Source organism: Symphalangus syndactylus, chromosome 3 (genome assembly GCF_028878055.3).
Source record: "Symphalangus syndactylus isolate Jambi chromosome 3, NHGRI_mSymSyn1-v2.1_pri, whole genome shotgun sequence".
Taxonomy (NCBI): domain Eukaryota; kingdom Metazoa; phylum Chordata; class Mammalia; order Primates; family Hylobatidae; genus Symphalangus; species Symphalangus syndactylus.
In genome coordinates, this window is record NC_072425.2 from 55,296,307 (window position 1) to 55,313,476 (window position 17,170).

General features: G+C 40.5%; 1 protein-coding gene across 11 annotated transcripts in view; it reads right to left on the reverse strand.

The window, feature by feature from the left end:
- SECISBP2 (SECIS binding protein 2) overlaps positions 1 to 16,729 on the reverse strand; it is a 39,951-nt gene extending 23,222 nt beyond the window's left edge. For 4 of the 11 annotated variants that reach the window (XM_055272018.2, XM_063636932.1, XM_063636931.1 and 1 more), the window contains exons 1-7: positions 16,583 to 16,728; positions 15,400 to 15,545; positions 10,672 to 10,921; positions 10,310 to 10,451; positions 7,712 to 7,938; positions 3,459 to 3,537; positions 1,716 to 1,924 (exon numbers count right to left, since the gene is read on the reverse strand). In XM_055272018.2, coding sequence (XP_055127993.1) covers positions 1,716 to 1,924; positions 3,459 to 3,537; positions 7,712 to 7,938; positions 10,310 to 10,451; positions 10,672 to 10,921; positions 15,400 to 15,545; positions 16,583 to 16,618 — 1,089 coding nt within the window. In that variant the 5' untranslated portion in view covers positions 16,619 to 16,728. Of the gene's footprint in view, positions 1 to 1,715; positions 1,925 to 3,458; positions 3,538 to 7,711; positions 7,939 to 10,309; positions 10,452 to 10,671; positions 10,922 to 15,399; positions 15,546 to 16,582 lie in introns of those variants that run through there. The other 7 variants (XM_055272023.2, XM_063636933.1, XM_055272020.2 and 4 more) reach the window with 4 other exon arrangements.
- Between the last annotated feature and the right edge of the window lie 441 nt (positions 16,730 to 17,170).

The following is a 17,170-nucleotide window of genomic DNA, read 5'->3' on the forward strand; positions in this document are numbered from 1 at the left end:
AACCTAACATAATATATCCATACACAATGAAAATCAACAACTATATCTAGACCAATAAAAAAAAGGCTCTTGAAGAAACAGTTCTAGGAATCAATAAAAATGTAATTTAAAAGTTGGGTGTGGTGGCTCACGCCTGTAATCTCAGCACATAGGGAGGCTGAGGCAGGAGGACTGCTTGAGCCCAGGAGTTCAAGACCAGCCTGGGAAACATGGCAAAACCCTGTCTCTGTAAAAAATACAAATACTAGTTGGATGTGGTGGTGCATGCCTGTAGTCTCAGTTACTAGAAAGGCTGAGGTGGAAGGATTGCTTGAGCCAGGGAGATTAAAGCTGCAGTGAAGAAAAAAAAAAAAGCTCTTAAAATTACTTAAGGGAAAAAAATCTATTCTGAATGCTATCTTATAACAAGTAAATAAATTCCATTAACCAAAAATCAGTAACATGTACCACATGATCACAAAATGTGGAATTCAATTATTTTGCTACTAGTACTCTTGTACTGGTAAAAGTCATTTAAATTCAACAAAGACTGGGGGAAAAAGAAGCAGAAACTTTATACACCAGAGCATAAACTTATGCCAACATTTCTTCTTTAAAGAATTCAAAATGGCTCACAGATATTTTAAGTCAATAGGTCTAAAATGTACATTCTCACTCATAAAGAAAAGCTATCACTTGTATTTCATGACTCAAAACCTATTTTTTATTCAATGTGCAAGTACAATAAACTCAGACTAGTGACTCCAGTATAGAATGAAACCCAATTAGTTAGGATTTGGAAGGATTAAAAAAAGACTATCCTGGCCAGGCACGGTGGCTCACGCCAGTAATCCCAGCACTTTGGGAGGCCGAGGTGGATGGATCACCTGAGGTCAGGAGTGAGATTAGCCTAGCCAATATGGTGAAGCCCCATCTCTACTAAAAATACAAAAACTAGCCAGGCATGATGGCAGGCACCTGTAATCCCAGCTATTCGGGAGGCAGCGGCAGGAGAATCGCTTGAGCCTGAGAGGCAGAATTTGGCAGTGAGCCGAGATCATGCCACTGCACTCCAGCCTGGGCAACAAAGTGAGACTCCATCTCAAAAGCAAAGACTATCCAGTGGTACAGAAAATCAACGTAATCAAAATGTGATGCACATCTCCTTTTCCCTAATCTTTTTTTATGATAGTACCATATATATATATATATAACATAAAACACACCATCTTAACTTTTTTTTTTTTTTCAGACGGAGTCTCACTGTGTTGCCCAGGCTGCAGTGCATTGGTGCGATCTCGGCTCACTGCAAGCTCCGCCTCCCGGGTTCATGCCATTCTCCTGTCTCAGCCTCCCGAGTAGCTGGGACTACAGGCGCCTGCCACCATGCCCAGCTAATTTTTTTGTATTTTTTAGTAGAGATGGGGTTTCACCGTGTTAGCCAGAATGGTCTCCATCTCCTGACCTCCTGATCTGCCCGCCTTAGCCTCCCAAAGTGCTGGGATTACAGGCGTGAGCCACCACACCCGGGCCATCTTAACTATTTTTAAATGAATATTTCAGTGGCATTAAGTACACTCACACTGTTGTGCAACAATCATCACGATCCATCTTCAGAAACTCATTTCCCCTTACAAAACTGAAACTCTCTACCCATTAATAAATAACTTCTCATTCCCCACTCTACTGAGCCCCTGGCAACCACCATCCTACTTTCTGTCTCTAGTGACACGTACCTTTTGGGTAGGATGAATAATGTATTTTTCTTTGTTGTAGGAAGGATCCGAAGATAAAGCTTCAGAAGATGGTATACTAACATTTTTAGAATCTGCTGATGAAGCAATGGTCTTTAAGTTTATCATAGAAGTAACATTTTTAGGGGCTGGTGACAGTTCTGTAGATAACGTCTGTCGAACAACATAACCCATTGGTGTCCAAGATAACTCTGCTCAAAGATAACCAAAATTGTTGAACAATCTCAACGGTAAAATAGAAATTCCTTAGTTACTCAAACATGCATTACATGAGGTAACTGCTCAGAGCATCATTAAATGTAGGCTATCATTTAAAACATCCTCTTGGAAACTATAATAATCACTAAACTTGTTTTTATTCTTGGGGCATGCATGCTGCATTTTTTCCCTTTTAACTTGTAAGGTTAATTTTCCTGGAAACTGGTTTTTTAACCTGGGGGTTGGAAGTGGGTAGACAAACAGTAGTTTTAGTTAAAAAACAACAATCCACAATAAATGTCCACGTGGCAAGCACACAGAATTAACGAACTAAAGATCAAATTTTGGCCCTACTAACCTTGAAGTGTACCTTTAACATCAGAAGTCAAAGATCACTAGACTTCAGCTATCACAATAACTGGTAATTTATTTCTTTTAGAACAGAGGCATAAGTACAGCAACACTACTCCTTTAGGTGCCCATGAAACTCTATATACAGACAAAACAAAAAGACATCTATCAGGACATAGGCAGGTGAACACCTGTCAGCAGCCTGTGGCTACCCCCAAGGGTAAAACAGACTGTTCCCCTCACTAGAGAACTACACATCCTCAGAGCAGCCTGTGAAGTACAGATCATTACTCAACCACATACATATCAAACATGAGAACACAAAAGAAAATACCCTATGAATAAATTTGGAATCATTTTGTAAAAATGTCTCTGTTAGGACAAGCTACTGTAAAAATTTCAAAGCAGGGTACATGGAACTCTCTCTGAATATATTACTTCTTGGCCAGGACAGGACAGATGAGCAGTCCTTACAGTGTGGCAGGAGGCTCCCATGACCCTTGTAGGTGTCTATGGAGTCAAAACCGTTCTGGAGTACAAACGCATTAGTTGCCTTCCTTACTCTCCCTCTCTCACGAGAACACCTGGGAGTCTTCCAAATGCTGTATGAGGCAGGACCATGAGGCAGGTGAATGCCATGGCAGATCTACAGAGCCAGATGGCAGAGCTGCACAAGTGGAAAGCAAGGCTGTTCTCCGCACCACAGCTTTTTAATTTTGAAAAATGGTTTTCCTAAAAATATGCTATCTTAAAATGCAATATGCTTATTATTGTTATTTTTAAGCAAATTTGTTTGAACTTTGAATAGGGCAAATGTTGACAGGTATCACCCAAATAAACAAGAGCTCTTTGAGGTTCTCAATCTTTAAGGTTCTCAAAAACTTTTGAGAATAGGCAATACTAAAGGAAGTAGTCACTGCTGAGTTCATAAAATTTCTCACTGAACGGGATGTGTACTTCACTTAGAATTCTTGTCTCTTATTTTATACTCTTTGTGTGTGCATGTGGGATCTCATTTACTTAACTTTCCAAACTAACATTGATGTTAGGTTACCCACAACTCATTAGCTGTCTTGAGGCTTTACAACAAAAATCATTTCAACTGCACTGGGGTTAAAAATGAACTTAGAATATATATGACATTTTAAAAATTAATATTTTTGCAGCCACTTTTACCTCTTGTACATGAAGGAGAATTGGTAGCGGCATTAGCAGTTACAGATTCATTTGGGTTATTTTTCACCACTATTTCACCCTAAAAAGCAAACACATTAGATGTCATCAGAGAAATGCAAACTAAAACAAGGAGATAACACTACATATCAAAATCCAGAACACTTTGACAACAGAAATCCTTATTCATTGCTGGTGAGAATGAAAAATGATACAGCCACTTTGGGAGATATTTAATAGTTTAGCAATTCCTTATAAAACTAACCATACTCTTACCATATTATCTAGCCACTGCACTCCTTGGTAATTATCCAAAGGAGGTGAAAACTTATGTACACACAAAAACCTGCACACGGATGTTTATAGCAGCTTTACTCATAACTGCCACAACTTGGAAGCAGCCAAGATGTCCTTAAGAAGGTGAATAGGTAAACTGTGGTATATCCAGATGATGAACTATTATGGACCCTTGAAAGAAATGAACTATCAAAGCCATGAAAAGACATGGAAGAAACTTAAATGCACATTTCTAAGGAAAGAAGCCAATCTAAAAGGGCTACATATTATATGATTCCAACTATATGTCATTCTAGAAAAGACAAAACTGTGGAGACAATAAAAAGATAGTAGTTAGCAGGGGTTGAGGGGAGGGAGGAATAAACAGGTGAAGCACAGAAGATTTTTAGGGCAGTGAAACCACTCTGTACCATACTACTCTGGTAGACACACATCATTATGCATTTCCCCAAACTCTTAGAAATTACAACACCAACAGTGAACCCTAATGCAAACGATGGGCTTTGGGTGATGATGACATGTCAATGCAGGTCATCAATTGTAACAAATGCATTACTCTGGCACAAGATGTTGATAATGAAGGAGGCTGTGTGTGTGTGTGTGTGCAGGCAAGGGGCATATGGGAAATCTCTGTACTTTCCTCTCAACTTTGCTGTGAACCTAAAACTGCTCTCGAACATAAAATCTATTTTTTTAAAAAAGCCAAAGCAGTTACTTTCCATTTCAAATTCAAAGCAATCACTTAATTTTAAAATATAGCTTCCTTTGCTATTCTTAAAATCTGCAAAATATATGCTAATTAAAATTCCAAAATATATAAGTACATAAAGTGAAAAGTTAAATTACTTCCTTCAACCAAATCTCACTCCCTAGAGGAAAACACCACCCACATCTATAGCTTCATTAGTATCCTTCTACTTCTTTGCCTATGATATAAACATTTGTGTATTATATTTTTATATGGATTCCCATAATGGAATCACACCACACATAATATTGTGGCAACTTTTAAAAAAACTTTAACATACTACTGACAAACTTTCCAAGTTGGCACAGATGCACCACACAATTCTTAAAGCTGCAATGATCCCATGTAAATGCAAAAGCCATCATTCACTAGGCCCACACACCAAAGTTCAACAGTCCATCAAAATGTCTACAAAGACAACAAATGTAAGCCTGCAATGTATGCCCTGTTTTACGAAGACAGAAAGCTGTCTCACCTATTAAACATAAGACATATAATGACGCTATGTGTATGGGGGGGGGTCAAGTATATTAAAAGGCTCCTCCAAGTGACTAACACCAGAGGTAAAAGTAAATTAAAAGATTCAAAGTTGAATCCATTAAGAAGATAATGGACTTAAAATAATTTTTAAAATTCATATGCTTCACAAATTTACCCATTTGCCAATTCATAACGAGTCCAGGAATAAAAAATAATATTAAAACACAGCCTGCTCTTTTAGTAAACATAACTTTTATGCTCACCAAGGCCAATAAAAAATTAGAAATAGCTTACCTGTTCAAGAATGGTTAAATAAATTATACCTATCAGTATGAGAGACCCAATGCAAGTCGTTTTCAAAAAATACTTAATGACATGGAAAAAATACCAACAAAGTTTTAAACAATTCAAACATAAGACTGTACGTATTTATAATCTCTAGGTGAAGGAAATTCCCACAATAGACCATTTTTAAAAGATTATGTGTTAAGCATGCTTTTCTTTTGGTTGTACAATTTCAGACAAATATATATATTTTTTGTCATTTACAGACATTACTAATATCATCAGGAAAAAGTTTCTCTTAGAAGGAAAATAAATTTTTAAAAAGCCCACACATACTTCAAGAGTGTATGTGACTCTATTAATAGAGCAATCAGTAGGTATATCTTCTATCTTACTTCATATGTTCAAACACATTAACAGTCACATGTAACAAGAGACCTTGATATAAAGCACCAGTCACACTCCTGCTCACTCCACGAGCCGACCCTGAGGCTTACACAGCATCCTGGACTACTTCTGTAGGGCACTCATGAGAGCTGTACGTGATGAAGACCGGGAGCCCTGTGGCTATTCAGCTACCGCACAAACCCAGCCTGGGGCCCCTGGAGCAGGCCAGATGGAACTATGATTTTTTAGATAGCCATCAGTTGGCCTGACTTCTCCCAGCTCTTTGACAGGAAAGCACCATGCTACAACAGTGGGAGGGTACAACTGTATGAGGGTCCTGCATGCAAACTGCTACACAATGGCGTATCTTCTGCACATTACCAACAACTGTCATTGAGCCTTCAGGCCTTAGTGTCCAGGCACCTAACAGAAGTCCAAGGGCAGGAAACAAATCCTTTCTCAATTCAAGAGGTAAAGCGAATGGGTGAGGCCTGTTTTCTTTATCTTTCTTCTTTCTGCTTGCCTTCGTACTGGCATGTACTCCACTGCTCCTTCAGTGGAAATGCATCAGAGGCCATTTTAGGAACTACTAACCAGACACTATTTCTTCCTCGAAGTCTCAAATCAATCCATTTGAGAGAAATGCCTCAACTTGGTGGACTAAAAATTTGAGATCAAATGTTGAACAAAGTGAAACACCTGCTGTAATAAGTTTTCCTGAATTTGCTGCATCATTAACAAGACAAAGATGTAGATAAAAGCCTGGAAAATTCAGAAGTTACACTATGCAGTTTTAAATGTTACTACAGTTAAGTCCTCACTTAGCACCATGGACAGGTTCTTGGAAACTGTGACTTTAAACAAAACAACATAAAACAAAACCAATTCCTTTTTTTCATCACCATCATAATGAAATGATGGTGAAGAAAATGTTACTGGAGGACCTACTATACAGCCTTTCATTTAAAGTTGCAGTTTCCAAGAACCTATTGACAACATTATGTGAGGACTTAATGTATTTCAATTTTTAAAAAAGTCTTTTTTTTTTCTGTATTGGAAAAAGTGCTATCAGCATGTTAGAAGTAGTGTGTTGAAAATGGGCTGCCAAAGCAGCTAGACTCTGTTAGAACCTTTTCCTTCTGAGCAACCACAATACCTTTCAGCTACCATATAAAAAGGAGTATACTAGGTTGGGCACGGTGGCTCAAGCCTGTAATCCCAGCAATTTTGGAGGCCGAGGCAGGTGGATCACCTGAGGTCAGGAGTTCGAGACCAGCCAGACCAATATGGTGAAACCCCATCACTACTAAAAATACAACAAAATTAGCCAGATGTGGTAGCATGTACCTGTAGTCCCAGCTACTCAGGAGGCTGAGGCAGGAGAATTGCTTGAACCCGGAAGGCAGGGATTGTAGTGAGCCAAGAAGCCAAGATCGCGCCACTGCACTTCAGCCTGGGCGACAGAGTGAGACTCCCTCCCCGCAAAAAAAAAAGGTATACTAGGTGATTCTTTTAAAACAATAGCTACAGCCAGGCGCAGTGGCGTGGGTGGCTCACGCCTGTAATCCTAGCACTTTGGGAGGCCCAGGTGGGCGGATTGCCTTAGCTCAGGAGTTGAAGACCAGCCTGGGCAACATGGTGAAACCCCGTCTCTACTAAAATACAAAAAAAAAATTAGCCTGCGTGGCAGCGTGAGCCTGTAGTCCCAGCTACTCGAGAGGCTGAGGCAGGAGAATTGCTTGAACCCAGGAGGCGGAGGTTGCAGTGAGCCGAGATCGTGCCACTGCACTCCAGCCTAGTGACAGAGCGAGACTCCATTTCAAAAAAAAACACACACAAATTAAACAATAGCTGCACTAGATGTTACAGCCTCATTATAAACTGTTCAAACAAAGAAGGTTATCTAAGTGCACAATGAAAGGCTTCCCCCAATACATCCTTCCCAGCTCCATGGACATCAAAGCCCACAGCAAGATTTAATGTGTAATGTTTGAAGTGAGACAATTTAAAAAGTGTGTACCAAGGAAAAAGAAAAAGTAGAGAGAAACCCTCACCTCACCTTTGATAACACTGCAGCTGGTTTTACTACTTCTCTTAGAAGAGAAATGTCGGTAGAGGCAGAGTGGACAGGTCCCCACTTGGGTTGCTTCTGTATCTCTGACATATTGTTCTCTGCACCTTGCAGTTCAGGAAAGTCCAGTGTGGTAAATTCAAACTCAGGTTTGGAGGTAGATACATTTTTTGCAATGATTCTGGATTTCCTGTCTGTTCGCTTATGGTAACCATCTGTAATTACAAAATTAAAAGAGTAAAAATTTAGTTACTGTTTGATGACCAGTACTCAAGCAAAAATTGCAGAGTACAAAGACTATTGCTATTCATGCAACAGGTTGTTGTCAAAACACCATAACTCTTACCGGTGTTGTTCACCTTCCTTTGTAAAAGTATAAAGTTTAAATGACCATAAGTATCAATCACTCTGGTTGGGCCATCGTGCAGAAAAACCAAAACGCACTGTACATTTTAGGAGTATGTACAGTCATGCGCCACATAATGATGGTCTGGTCAACAATGGATTATGTATACAACAGCCCCATAAGATTGTAATGAAGCTGAAAAATTCCTATTGTCTACTGGTAATGTCATGGTGCAATTACTCACGTTTGTGGTGATGCTGGTGTAAACAAACCTACTGAGCTAACAGGCATATAATAGTACATGTGATGATGTACAGTACATAATACTCGATAATAATAAACAACTATGTCACTAGTTTATGTATGTATTATACTTTTTATCTTTGGAGTATATACTCCCTCTACTTACAAAAGAAAAATTTGGCCAGGTCAAGGTGGCTCACGCCTTAATCCCAGCACTTCGGGAGGCTGAAGCAGGCAGATCACTTGCAGCCATGAGTTCCAGACCAGCCTGGCCAATATGGTAAAACTCCAACTCTATCGAAAATACAAAAATTAGCTGGGTGTGGGGGCGCATGCCCCCTAGCTACTTGGGAGGCTGTAATCCTTGGGAGGCTGAGGCACAAGAATTGCTTGAACTTGGGAGGCAGAGGTTGCAGTGAGCCAAGATGGCGCCACTGCACTCCAGCCTGTGTAACACAGTGAGACTCTGTCTCAAAAAAAAAAAAAAAAAAAACACAAAACGACAAAAGAAAAACTTAAGTATAAAGCAGCTTCAGGCATGTCCCTCAGGAGGGATTCCAGAACAAGGCATTGTTATCACAGGAGATGACAGCTCCACGCGTGTAACTGTCCCTGAAGACCTTCCAGTGGGACAATATGTGGAGGTGGAAGACAGTGATACAGATGATTCTGACCCTGTACAGGCCTAGGCTAATGTGTGTGGTTGTGTCTTCATTTTTAATTAAAAAGTGTAGAAAGTTAAAAAAAAAAATTAACAGAAAAAAGCTTATAGAATAAGGATGTAAAGAAAGAAAATATTTTTGTCCAAGCCAAGTTATTTTTGGTTTTTCTGCATGTTTGTGTTTTATTACAAAAGGTAAGTGTTATTACAAGAGTCAGAAAGTTAAAAAATTAAAAATTTATAAACTAAAAAAGTTACAGTAAGCTAAGGTTAATTATTGAAAAAAATACTTTTATAAATTTCATGTAGCCTAAGTGTACAATGTTTAGAAAGTCTACAACAGTGTACAGTAACGCCCTAGGCCTTCACATTCACCCACCACTCACTCACCGAATCACCCAGAGCAACTTCCAGTTCTGCCAGCTCCATTCATGGTAAGTGCTCTATACGGGTAAAACATTTTGTATCTTTTTACTATATTTTTACTGTACCTTTTCTATACTTTGATGCACAAATACTTACCACTATGTTACAGCTGCCTACAGTATTCAGTACAACAATATGGTGTAAAGGTTTATAACCTAGGAACAATAGGCTATATCATATAGCCTAGCTAGGTGGTCGGCTATACCATCTAGGTCTGTGTAAGTACACTCTAAGTGTTCCCGCAATGACGAAATCACCTAATGGCACATTTCTCAGAATGTGTCCCCGTCAGTAAGTGAGGTATGACTGTAATTCTAAGGCTGATGAAATAGCTAGCTGAACCTGATTGTGCAGCTGGGCATTTTAATTATTCTTTTTAGACATTTTATAGTATTGCAAATTTAAAGGGACTCTAATGAATTTTCTGTGCTAGTAAACTTTCCATCTTTCAGTTTGCTGGAATAAACTACAGGGAAGCAGGTAGCATAAAACGCATAACCTCTTTCCCATCTTTTTCCTGAAATGCAATGGATAAGGTAGGCTGTAGCTACATGAAGCCCCTCATTTAATTTTAAGGCCAGAGTTACTACAGTTAATAAACGTCCCTTGTACCAGACGGTTTATGAGTGAAGTCAATGAAAAGAGAAAAATGTATATACCAAGTAATACAAATTATAGGCACTTAAGATCCCACAATGCAACAGGTACCAAATAATAATCCCATTCCTGGGAAGAAAGATCTCTAGAATTGCTCAGGAAGTCTGACGCCCTAAGCTGTGTCAGACCCAGGTCTCATTTCTTGGAGTAGTTACAATGAACAAGCCCATAGAAACAGCTGTATACACAGCAGGAATGTTTCTGGGGCACATGGAGTAGGCTCGCATTATACTACATTGTCGGTTATTTTTACCTGATTTCAAACTATTCTCAGCATAAATGGACAAATGATGTGAACCTCTAGCTGATTTTATCTCAGATGATATAGTTCCATCAGCCCTTTCACTGTCAAACTTTTGCTGATCATACGTTTTTTTCTCATCATAGGTTTTTTTCTGCAGAAAAGATTAAAAAGCAACATGAAATAAAACCACCACTATAAAAAAGGTTTAAAGTAGCAAAATATTAAGTATTCACAATTCAATCATTTTTTAAAAGGTTAAATACAAAAAAATACACAATACTTAAATATAATGTACAAATTTACCATTTCTTTACATTTTAAACATTAAAGCAACCAACTAAAGGACACAACAAAACAACATCATTACTCACCTTAAACAGAGCTTTCATTTCTTGTGGGAGAGGGCACATGTTCTCATTTCGATGCTTCACTGTTTGAAAACCTTGGTAACAACTGGGTTGGTTATAATGATACTGGGAGCCAAGCACTGAGTAAACATTCTGTGTGGAGTCAAGGGTATAAGGAGAATAGGCATATGGATGAAGAGTTATCTCAGAAGATAAATACTGAGGTGGAAAAGTTGAAGCTCCAAAGGCCATGTCTTCAGTATATATTTTCTGCCTAAGTAAAAAGTGTAAACTTTAGTTGCAGATTTCATACTGCAAACCAAGAAGCTTTTCTGTAATTAATTCAAATTTTTTCAAGGTTTTCTGTAACTAATTCAAACTTAACATTTAATATTTTTGAGACCAGCACTCTCACTCTAGCATTGAAATAATCCCTAATTAAAAGCCAAATAAAATCTGAGTATTTCTTTCTCGCCCTGCAAAGAAAGATGTTGACTCTATTTTTTTTATTAATGAGCTGGAAGTCCGTAAGAAACATCAACAGAGCCTGAAGATGCTCCAGCAGCTTTTCACTCAACTGCTACCAAGTATTTAGGAAAGCCTCTCCCAGCAACCCTGGCCAAAATGCCCCTAAAGACCATTCTCTCTGCTCGGGGGAGACCCAACAGCCTGCAATGCCTCCATCAGGGCTCCTGCAAATGGTTTTCTCCAGCCCTTCCCTGCTCCAAGCCCACCATGACATCCTGCGCTTTGCTGACTAACAGGGCCAGAGCACAAAGCAGACACTGCACAGCACCGTGGATGGAAACTACACATTTTACTAACAGATGGACAACAGCTTTGAAAGTTGCTATTGCCTCAATTTATCCCAAGCTGCTAGACTAAACCAAAATATAATTTAACATTGATTTTTCTTTTTTAGCCAATTTGATACAAGGCTACAGGTTTCAACCTTTTTCCCACGAAAGCTGATACTTCTGGCTCCACTTCCCCTTGCCCCTTTCCCACCAATGGCTTCCAGGTCTCCCAGGACCTCCTTCTTGCCTCTTCTTCCAGGCACCTGTTGGGTCTGGCTTGACCATCACATGACTTGAAAAGCTCCCTGGCCTTTTCAAGTCATATCACATGACTTTGCTCACCTGGCTCTCACCTGCCCTCCAAGGCTCTATCTCTGACTCTTTCCCCGGTGCAGTCTCCTCTGCACCCTCCTTATCTCACCCATCTGACACATTCTGAGTCAGAACCTCTTATCTTTCTGCTTAGGACTTGACATAAATATAAACAATCCAGCACCTTCCCTAGTCCAGGCCTCCATCTCCAACTTTCAGGTCATTTCCACTTACTATTTCACTTTTTCCCGATTCCGCACGTATAAATCCCAAATTTAACATCCATTCCCCAAAACAGCCCCATTTACAACTTCTGTTCTCATGGATGATCCTACAATTATTTCCATGTATTCAACCGAATATTTTTGTAACATCTTTCCCACCAAAACCTGTACGGACAATCATGGGGCTCTTTTTTATTTCAACAATTCTCTCATGTAGTTTCCTTACTATTTCCAGTGCCTAGAACCTGGTCAAAGCCTTCAAGCCCCTCTTCTTTAAAAATCTTTCCGAAATTCAGGAGTGATTACAATGACCCCATTTAAGACACTACCAAAAGTTCCCTATTGCCTACCCAGCAAACCTAAAACTTTTCAGCTGTACTATGCAGGCTTCCAATCTACTTACAGCTTCCCCCCCAAATTATCACTTTATTTCTCTACTATCTCGCAAACATATCATGCACATGGTCCCTTCGACCCAAAGGGGATGCAGTTTCTCCTCCACCCACCAAGCCACGTGCTCAGCTGTACGATGTTGTATACCACTAGTTCTTCTCATAGCTGATCTGCTTTAACTCAAAAGCATCAATTGGTACTAAAATTTTCACAGTATATTGACAGATGATGAAAATGCTCAACTACCTCTTGTCAATAGCAGTAGCAATTCTGGAGAACAGCACGTTAATTCTGGTTCTGGTGCTACCTATTTGAATTAGCATGAACAGACATTTCTAGCTTCAGTTTCCTATGTGCAAAAATAACATTACATTTGCCTGCCACCTCATGGATTGTAGAAACCATGAAAGAAGTGAAAGTATACAATAATACCCAAACAAAAGGCACACACCCTCATACACAGGTTGCACAGGACTTTTCACAAAGGATGTAACATGACAATGGACATTACTTGGAAGAAACTTATTTTGTTTGCATAGGCAAATTTGTTCATTGCATCAGTAAATAATCGGTATTTTCCAAACATGACAAATGTTATCTATCAGACTACTTCTGATTTCTTTGTCTTGTCCTATAACATAAATATGGAAGAGTCTGGTATGTTCATCTCCATCACTTCAAAACTATGGAAGACTTTCAATAATTAATTCCAAATGAATAAATGAGCATCTTTGAGTGCACTGTGAAAGGTACTGGAGGAGGACAGATTCTGTAAAAGGTTACTATACCTTCTTTAAGGACAGATGAGGGAAGGGGACAGACAAAGATGACTTAAGATGCTATGTGGTTGAACAAGTAAGAAAGAGGAAATAGTTGTTTCAGAAACTTCTATTCCTTTTGTCACAGCAGCAACAGATCTCCATTTACATGTAATCTGACTATAGCAATGCAATTTTTAATCTATATTAGAATCGCCCAATCAATTCTCAACCATGTGAAGTCTCATTATTTCATCCCCACTTTAAAGGCTCTTTTCCTTTCTAACTCTTCCTCTTCAACTTAATGCCTTCCTTATCCTTGTTTTCTTGCCAGGCATGAATACTTTTCCTTGGTCGTAAACCAAAGCTAAAAAAGAAGAGTTAAGAAAACTTGTTTTTTGTTTTTGTTTTTGTTTTTTTTCCAGACAGAGTCTTGTTCTGTTGCCCAGGCTGGAGTGCACTGGCGCAGTCTTGGCTCACTGCAACCTCCACCTCCCAGGTTCAAGCAATCCTCTACCTCAGCCTCCTGAGTAACTGGGATTACAGGCGCCTGCCACCACACCCGGCTAATTTTTGTATTTCTGTAGTAGAGATGGGGTTTCACCATGTTGGTCAGGCTGGTCTTGAACTCCTGACCTCGTGATCCACCCGCCTTGGCCTCCCAAAGTGCTGGGATTACAGGCATGAGCCACCACGCCCGGCCAAGAAAACTAATTTTTAAATTCAGCACTGCCCATTCTTGAGTCTCTGATTAGTCTCCACTCATGTTACTGCCAAAATGTTGCTTTAGACATGTGAATGTTTACCACCACTATTTTGAGTAACTAAATACCACCTAGCAGATGGCTTTGAGTTCTTGTCACTGAGATATATTTTTGTATTTTGTTATGTGAGACACTCAAGGTAGGGAACACTCAAGTGAGACCCATGCCAAAATAATGGATGAAATACAGTGGAAAAATAGAGTATTCCTACTAAAGACCAAATTCCAGCACATAAAGGTAGTGTTTCAACTTTCGTCAAAAAAATACAACTTTCAGTATTTCCTAAATACAACAGACAACTCAATCATTTTCTTATTCATTACAATTCTCATTCTTGCAAATATAATTCTAGAATTTATATACAGTATAAACTATTTTTAATTACACCATGTAGGCACAAATAAAAGGAAACAAGTTGGAATCATATCAAAGAAGAAAAAATCACAAGGATTCTTAGAACTACACCTGATGCAAATCTTAAAAATAGATCTACAAATAAATCTACACAATTACGTCAAAGATTAATACTTTTTTATCTAAATTCAGCTACAAGAGGAGCCATTTTGTAAACCTAGAGAATGAATCTTAAGAAGGAAAAAGAAAATGTAAGGAAAAATGTAAACCTTCTTTCAACTCAAATTTAGAAGAACTTAAACCTGAAACGTGTAAAATTCATCTCCATATAACAGATATAAAGTAAAATGGTGGAAAGCAAAAGTCAACAATTTCCAAAAAAATTATCCACACAGAGGCAGCTATGGTTGCTAGTCCCCTCCCCTTCCCTCAACAAGATTTTAAAATGTTAACCTTAAAAAGGAGGAGTATGTTTATTTGGTCCTTCCTTTGCCCTTCCCTCCACATTTCATCTCCCATTAGATATATGATATATTTTTAAACCATATGAACAAATGAACCTTGAAACGGGATTTTTTTTTTTTTTTTTTTTTTTGAGACAGAGTCTCACTCTGTCAACCAGGCTTGAGTGTAGTGGTGCTATCTCGGCCCACTGCAACCTCTGTCTCCCGGGTTCAAGGGATTCTCCTGCCCCAGTCTCCCGAATACCTGGGATTAAAGGTGTCCACCACCATACCTGGTTAATTTTTGTATTTTTGTGGAGACGGGGTTTCACCATGTTGGTCAGGCTGGTCTTGAACTCCTGACCTCAGGTGATCCACCTGCCTCGGCCTCCCAAAGTGCTGGGATTACAGGCGTGAGCCACAGCGCCTGGCCTGAAACTGCATTTCTTACTAACAAATGCAATGCAGTCTCTACCATTTCTTTGCCGAAAATAACAATGAGTATGACGGAAAAAAAGGGGAGTTAAAGCTTCTGTTTTTGGCACAGGATACAGTTAAGTTGTGCTACTAGCTCAGACTCTACTTGGTTGAAGAGCATTCTCTCATCTGCAGAACTTTAGTGCAGCAACCGCCGAGTATTTGAAAGTCTAATCACCATTAAATCCAAAATGTAAGCCCCTAGGTAAGACGTTTAGAAAGATACATACTCGGTCACTGGTGGCTCCTGAACAAACGGATAGTATGTGGCTGCAGAGCTGGGGAAGACACATGCTTCTGAGGACTCTAACCATGCCACATTGAGCCCGGCAAATCTGGGGACAAATGGTTTGACATCGGCTGATAACTTGATGCCCTGAGGAAAAATACGAGGTTTTGGCTACAAACATTCAGAGATCAAGCAAATATAAACAAACAAAAAGACCCAAGAGGCGTTCCTAATAGCCCAGAAATTTTCCCGATGTTGTTTAAAAACTTCTGCCTTGTAAAGACAAGAACCTGCTTGCTAACGATTTCTCCCCGATGCTTTTTTTGTTAGAAAAGGCAGTTCAAACATTAAAAGTGAAAAATAAGGACAACCAATTCAAGTGGAAATAAAATTTAACACAGATTATATAGTTAAGATCTTGGAATAAGGGTGTTTTTACCACAGATTCACTTAGAAATAATAGAACTGCACACAGTACAACTACTGCAGTCAAATATACACGTGGAATGTTTAACTACTGCACCCAAAACACACTGCAGACGTTTATTTCCATTACATTTTCTTGAAAAAGTTGCACAAAAGCATATGCATTTTACTCATGAACCACTAAGTCTTGCTTTATTGAAATATCAGACCTTGCTTTGCTAGAAAGTATTATCACCACGAGCCTTTGAAATCTGAATTCAGTAAGATTTCTTTTAGTTTTTAGTTACGTAGTAAGAGATTTACTTTCACTGAGAATTTTATGGGTCTAAAAATAATGCACGCGATCGCCAGGGCTCCATCTAGTGGTAATGCTGAGTACGTAGAGCGGAGAATGACGTTCAGAAAAACGCAGGGTCCTTTAAAACAATCTATCCGTTCCCAAGAGCGCGGGAAGCTCGCCAGAGTCCCCCCGCCCCGGAGCGCGGGGCTGGGCCGCAGTCACTGCGCTGGGTGACATCGCACCACAGACGCGGTGCTAACTGTGGGCGGGGTCTGCGGCCGCTGACCACCACCCCAAGGCGGACCCAGGGCGGGGCGCGAAGATCGCGGCCACCCGTTAGGGCGCTCCCGTGCCGTCACCAGCATCCACCCACGCCCGCTGGACCAGCCCCGTCACCGCCCGGCCGAGCCCCCAGTACGAGGCAGGCGGACGGGCTGAGGCTGCCGAGAGCGCCCCCGCCGGCCCGGGCGGCCCTTACCTCGCTTTCGGGCTCCCGCGGCCCCTCCGACGCCATGGCGCGAGGCGCGGAGGAGGCCGCGTCACGGAAGCCAGCAGCCGGCCGTCGGCTGGCCGGACAGACAAAGCGGTTCCGCCCTCGCAGGCGACGCCAGGAAGTGCGTCAAGAAAAGCGACAGAGCCCGCCCTTTCTTCCGGCCGGAAATACGCGGCGGCGGCACTGGACCTGCGCGGGCAGCGCGTGGAGGGCAGTGGGGAGCTTGCGGGAAATGCGGACCCCCAGGAGTTCTCTGGGCTGGGGACTCAGCGTAGCTTACGGGAGTCTCAGATCTGTCTTTTAGTGCTGGGATATGCGAGATAGTCTCCACCAGGGCAGTAGCGACTAGAAACAAGAGTTAGGCCGTGATTTACTGTTGTCCCCTGGGCCTCACGAGTCTAGCGTTAGGACAGGATCGGGTAGTCTGGAAAGGCCTCTCGCTGAGGTGACCTTTGAGCAGTCACCTGAAGAGGAGATTGATTTACTAATAAGGAAACTGAAGAGGCCGAGATTAGTCTCACCCCCGCCACTGCATTTCCCTAAAATGTCCCCAAGATTGGTGACTTACAGGAA